The 6,138-nt window shown below is 49.3% G+C and overlaps 1 protein-coding gene across 1 annotated transcript in view; it reads left to right on the top strand.

Moving 5' to 3' along the window:
• Positions 1 to 3,655, top strand: part of LOC138153501 (retinal homeobox protein Rx-like) — a 6,004-nt gene extending 2,349 nt beyond the window's left edge. The window contains exon 4 of the mRNA XM_069077674.1: positions 693 to 3,655. Within this exon, the coding sequence (XP_068933775.1) occupies positions 693 to 1,193 (501 nt within the window). The 3' untranslated portion in view covers positions 1,194 to 3,655. The remainder of the gene's footprint in view (positions 1 to 692) is intronic.
• Positions 3,656 to 6,138: the final 2,483 nt, after the last annotated feature.

Below are 6,138 nucleotides of genomic sequence, written 5' to 3'. Positions count from 1 at the left end.
ACATAGGATGTCAGGGCTGGGAGGACCCTTAGAGCACAGGATGTCAGGGCTGGGAGGGCCCTTAGAACCCAGGATGTCAGGGCTGGGAGGGCCCTTAAAACACAGGATGTCAGGGCTGGGAGGGCCCTTAGAACATAGGATGTCAGGGCTGAGAGGACCCTTAGAGCACAGGATGTCAGAGCTGGGAGGGCCCTTAGAACCCAGGATGTCAGGGCTGGGAGGGCCCTTAGAATATAGGATGTCAGGGCTGGGAGGACCCTTAGAGCACAGGATGTCAGAGCTGGGAGGGACCTTAGAATACAAAATGCTAGATCTCTATGAGATTTTAGAGTAGTATACCAATAATACCAGAAGTAAAAAGAACCCAAGATGTTTTTCTCATTTTCCAGTGAGGAATTAGGGAATGGGGTTGCGGGAGGGCAGCTTGCTGGTGGCCTTGTGTATAGTAAGTGCCAGAAGCAGGCTTTGTGATCGTTCCCCCCAGGTCTTGGCTGTCACAACTGCTCCATCTAGAAGGTCTCTCCCCCATCAGATTCGACGTTCAGCTCTTGGCTGCCTCTCTCCTCAGGGAAGAGCTGACCTCCCAGAGCCCTCGTCCCATGCCCAGGTTATGTAAGAAGCACACAGTGTTCCTTTTCGGGGAGGGGATGATCTGAGCATCTTTTCTCCCCCAACTTCCCCTTCTTCCCCAGGTGTGGTTCAAGAACCGGAGAGCTAAACTTCGCCGCAGGCGACGGCTTCAGCAGCCTGAAGAGCAGAGATCAAAGGCCCTAAATGGGGCTGAGGTGGCATCATGCCAAGGTCCAGAGTTTCTGCCTGCTGCTTCTAGGACCAGACCCCAAACTCCTATCTCAGAGTCACACCGGCTCTGCCAGAGGCCTGAAAGCCAGGTCCAGGACTGGCAGGGGTCTCTGGGCTCTTCATGGAATATAGGGCTAGGTCTGGGTTGGGGGGTGCCTTGGGCATGCCAGGCCCTGGCATGGACAGTGACTCCCAGATGGGGGACCATTCCTTCCCACTGGCTCTGCTCACCCCCTGCCCAGTCTTGGCCTAGCCCTCCTGCTTCCTATTCCCCACTCTATAGACTAACCACAAGTCTGAGACCCACCAACCTGACTAACCATCCAATCAACAGGTACTTACTATATCCCCCCTTCATGCCTAGGTCTGTGCTCAGTGACATGATGGGCTAAGTAAGAGACAGAGGAAGCCATCAGCCTGCCTTAAAACTTATCCCCAAGAATATCTCCTCCTGTAGATTTAAGAGCAAGGACTGTATTTTTTTTGTTTTTGTTTTTTATATATTTTTGTAGAGCACGTTGTGGGACTGGCCCTTCATAAATGTTTGAGTTGGAGTCCAGCTGCTGGGTAGGGCAGCCATTTATAGTCTGAGCTATCCAGGGCCTTTGGAGGCCAACCTGTGCAACCCCCACAGGGTAATTAATCATCATGAGAACAACTAAAACCTTCACGTGCTGCAGCTGTCATGGTTCACTGCAATGTCTTAAAATGACATATTTGGGAGTTAAAGGGAGGGAAGGAGCCAACAAGAACTGAATCCTCGAAATGGAGGGGGGAGGCAATCTGTCAGGGGCTCTGGAATTCAAGGACCTTTTCTCTACTGTCCCCTCTTCCTGCTACCCCCCCCCCCCCACACACACACTCCCAGGGCAGCAGGATGAAATGGATGAACAGTGGCTCCCTGCAGAGGGGCAGCCGGTGCTAAGGCATCAGGTAGCCTAGAGGCACTTAGGATGCTTACTTGGGGGTCAGTTTGAATCCTGCCTCAGACTCCTAATACCAGTGGGACCATGGACAGGTGGCTGCCCTTTACTTTGGCCTGCCTCAGTTTCCTCAACTGTAAAATGGAGATAGTAATAATTACATCAAAGGGGTGTTGTGAGGATCACATGAAATAGCAGACGTAAAGGGCATTGTAAACGCTAAAGCACAATAGAAATGTTGTTTCTGTTGTTATTATTATCCATACTTTCCCCTTTGGATTGGTTGGTGTCTCTAAGCATTCCCTGAGCTCTAAAACCACAGGTGTTTTCTTTCCCCTTTGTGCTGGCTAATAATTGGCGCTTAATAGATGCTCACTTGCTTAGCATCTGTGTTCTGGCTGGGGCTGGAGTCATGAAAGGGTACCAGTGGTCACATTCAGACTGACATTGCTGAAGAGGTCACCCAATCTCCCCAGCTCTGTCCTAGCCACACCAGAAGGCCACCTCCTGCTTAGCCAGAATTTCTGGAGGGTTCTGATGTTTGGAGACCTTGGGAATCTGCCCCTACAGGAGAGAGATTCCTGTGCAGACCCATGCTGTCTACTTTCCCCTGAACTTCTAAGTTCAGCCTGGGGTGGGGAGGTCAGGGGTGAGGAAAGAGTAGGTCCAAAGGTCAATGACCTTTGGAACCTGCCTTGCTGAGAAACTGGAAGCTGAACTTGGGAGTTTATTCCTTGGGAGGTGGTGGTGGTGGGGGGGGGTTGGAGGTAGGCTGAAGAACTGCTTCAATTCTGCCTGCCTTGGCCCCTAATTCCACATGAACACACCTCTACCTCAGCCTCCTCCAGCTCTAGCCCCCAGCTTAGGCCTTGCTGGGCAAGGGTCCACAGTCCTGGGATAAGGAGTCAGTGGGTGGTTGGGCCCCAGGTTGTAAGCCTCGGGGCACTGGGGGTGGAGGGGGCGTGGAGATCACAGGGTGAAGGCTCCTAGTTTGTTCCTAAATCTCTGGACCATGTTGTTCCTGTGCCCACCTCCACTAGACCTGAGGCTGAACTTGTAGAACCTGAAACTGTGGGTGTTAAAAAGGATCTAAAAATATAAGACATAGAATATCAGGGCCGAGAGGAGTGGTGGGGCATAGATTATCCGATCTGGAAAGATCCTAAGGACACTGCACACAAAGTGTCAGGGCTGGAAGGGCCCTGAGAATCCCAAATGAAGCCAGGAGGGAACTTAGTGCATATGTCAGAACTGGGAAGGTCACTCTCAAGCAAATCGCTGGCCCTCAATTCTCTCATCTCTAAAATGAATAGATGATCTCCAGTGGTCTCTCTCTAATCCACATGTAGCATTTTATAATCTTCCATTGTACAAATAGTTAAGCAGAGAGAAAAGAAATGATTTCCAGGCTCACAGATTTAGGGCTAGCAGGAACCTTGGAGACCATTGAGTTCATCACCTCCCTGCCCCCCATTTTTCAGGTGAGGAAACTGAGGTCCAAAGTGGGGCAGAGCTGAGATTCAAACCCAGGTCCTATCACTCCAAGGCCATACATCCAGTCAGTCTAGAGCAGGGCTTCTTCACCTTTTTGGGATCCTAGAGACTTTTGACAAGCTGTCTGGTGAAGCCTGTAGACCCCTTCTTAGAATTGGATTTTAAAATGCATGAAGTCAAATACATAGGGTTACAAAGGAAACCAATTATATTGAAGTATAGTCCTTAAAATAATAATAAATAAAACAAGGCGGGGGTGGGGAAGGAAAAAAAAAGAAATTTACATGATAATTTTGTTGTATATTTAAAAGAAATAGCAAATTGTACATAGTAGATTTGCAGTTTCATGTGCAATCATCTTTTTTATTGTACTATGTTAGGGAAATGCTTGTTTTATTCCATAAATTAAAAATAAAATAAATTAAAAAAAAAGACAAGACCATGCACCCAGATTAAGAACTCCTGGTCTTGAACTAGGACGAGAAGCCAGGTCTTACTTTTAGTCCCAGACTTCATCAATGAGCCGCAAGAATTTTTAGAGGGCTTACTATGTGTCAGGCATTGTGTCAGGTTCTGAGGATACCCTCTTACCTTCAGGGAGCTTCTAGTCTGCTCTGCTAGGGAGTGACCAATGTGAACATAAGTCAGCATAATACAAGGCTGAAGGCAAGGGGGTCACAAAGTAGAGGCCTCTGGGAGGAAATGCTCAGTTTCACCCTGGGATACTGGGTTTCATTCATTCCAAACCAATCAGGAGTTCCTGGGAAGAGGGGAAAAAGCTGCTGGTGAATTTGGGGATGGGAGGAGGAAAGAAGAGGACAAAATAGGAGGTGGTATCTCCTCCTTTCCTCTTCTCTCCAGAGGGATCAATAAGCCTTCTTTCAGCTCTAAAATTCTACACATATGCCCCTTTATGCTGGCACTTCAGAGAAACACGTTTGCTTTGGTGGTGTGATGGTTAGATCTTGGAGTAAAGGAGCTGTTTTTCAGTTATGTCTGTCTCTCTATGACCCCATTTGGGGTTGTCTTGGCAAAGATACTGGAGTGGTTTACCAATGCCTTCCATTTTATAGATGAGGAAACTGAGGCAAACAAGGTTAAGTGACTTGCCTAGGGTCTCATAGCTAGGAAGTATCTGATGCTGGATTTGAACTAGGGAAGATGAGTCTTCCTTACTTCAGGGGCCACCTAGCTTCCTCAAGGGAGTGAGGATGACAACAAGTTCAAATCTAGCCTTGGTCACTGAAGAGCTGTGTGGCCCTGAGCAAGTCATCTCCCATCTATCTGCTTCAATTCCTCAGATATAAAATTGGAATAATATCAGCACCTACCTCCCAGGGTTTTTGTGAGGATCAAATGAGATAACATCTGTCCAACGCTTAGCACAGTGCTAGGCACACAGTGGTCGCTTAAGAAATGCTGGTCTCCTTTCCTAGATTAAATTCCACAGCCCCTTTCTCCCTATGTGGATTTTTTTTTTTTTTGCTTTTTGGAGGGCAGTTGGGGTTAAGTGACTTGCCCAGGGTCACATGGCTAGTTTTTGTGTGTGTGTTAAGTGTCTGAGGCTGGATTTGAACTCAGTTCCTCCTGACTCCAGGGTCAGTGGTCTATTCACTGCACCACCTAGCCGCCCCCTTTCTCCCTATGTGGGCAGAAATACTAAGGGGTCCTGGGAGATGGGGAGTAGGGAAGGCACTTTGGGGTATAGAGACAGCCCCCTACCAGTGGTAAGTAAGCACTGGACTAGAATTCAGAAGCCCTGGCTTACCATCTCAGCTGTGTCCCTCGCTCTCGGTGTGACATTAGGCAAATTCTTTCCCTTGTTACAGAGTCACAAAACCCGAGAGTTGGAAGGAACCCCACGGGCCATCTAGTCCAACATACCCGACAAATGGTTAACCAGCCTACAGATGGTTAAGGAAAGAAGCTCACCTCCTCTTAGACTAGCACATTCTCTCATTCCGTATTCCATTTTCTTCCTCTATAATAATGTGGTTTGATTCCTAAGGTCCTGTCCAACTCTGGTCATCCAAGTGTTGTAGATATAGAGGATGGATACTATTACTGGACTAGAGAAGGCACTGTTTGCCCAGTATGGCCCACAAGGAGCCATCTCAGCTCGTGTGGAGAGGAAGTTGTAGGGTCTCTGGGACCACTTGGTGGTCAGAGTCTCCCTTGTAGCCTTCTTCCTTCTCCTTAAAAACAAGCTAGAACCAGGAGGCTTGGCCTGGAGCTCACCCCAGCCTAAGGCTTCACGGCATCGGCATGTAACTTGAGCCCTCCATATCTACCTGGCTGGAGAAGATGAGGGCCTGGCTCTTGGACCTGGCACAAAGAAGAAGGTGGGGTCACCCTGTGCCTGGAGGCCAGAGCCTTGCCCTACTCCTGGGGTTCTGCTGCCCCAGGTGACCCTGAACTGAGCCCCAAAGGCCTGCCTTGCCTTAGCTCTGAGCCCAGAGAGCAGAAGCATAGATATGGAACCAGGCAGGCAGAGGCAAAGGTGTTCTCATATATTTGAGGAGCCAGGGCCTGCATCAGAGGGATGTGAAGGTTGGGGAGGGGTAGCGGGTCAGTAAGGATAACTAGAAAGGTGGGAGATGAGGCCTCTGTGGCTCCTGGGTCACTTCCTCTAGGAAGCCTGTCCATGGTGGCTCAGGTTAGACTGACCAGGATCCTCCCTTCTGAGCTGCACATGGACTCAAAGAATGTCAGAGCTGGGAGGGCCCTTAGAACCCAGGATGTCAGGGCTGGGAGGGCCCTGAGAACACAGGATGTCAGGGCTGGGAGGGCCCTTAGAACACAGGATGTCAGGGCTTTGAGGGCCCTTAAAACCCAGACTGTCAGAACTGGGAGGGCTCTGAGAACACAGAAGTTCAAATCTGGGAGGGCCCTGAGAACACAGAAGGTCAAATCTGGGAGG

Source organism: Petaurus breviceps, unplaced genomic scaffold (assembly GCF_028583685.1).
Source record: "Petaurus breviceps papuanus isolate PSGF00001 unplaced genomic scaffold, PetGlider_PUasm1.0 108, whole genome shotgun sequence".
Taxonomy (NCBI): Eukaryota; Metazoa; Chordata; class Mammalia; order Diprotodontia; family Petauridae; genus Petaurus; species Petaurus breviceps.
Note: the sequence above shows the minus strand (reverse complement) of the source record. Positions and strands in the feature narration are given on the sequence as shown.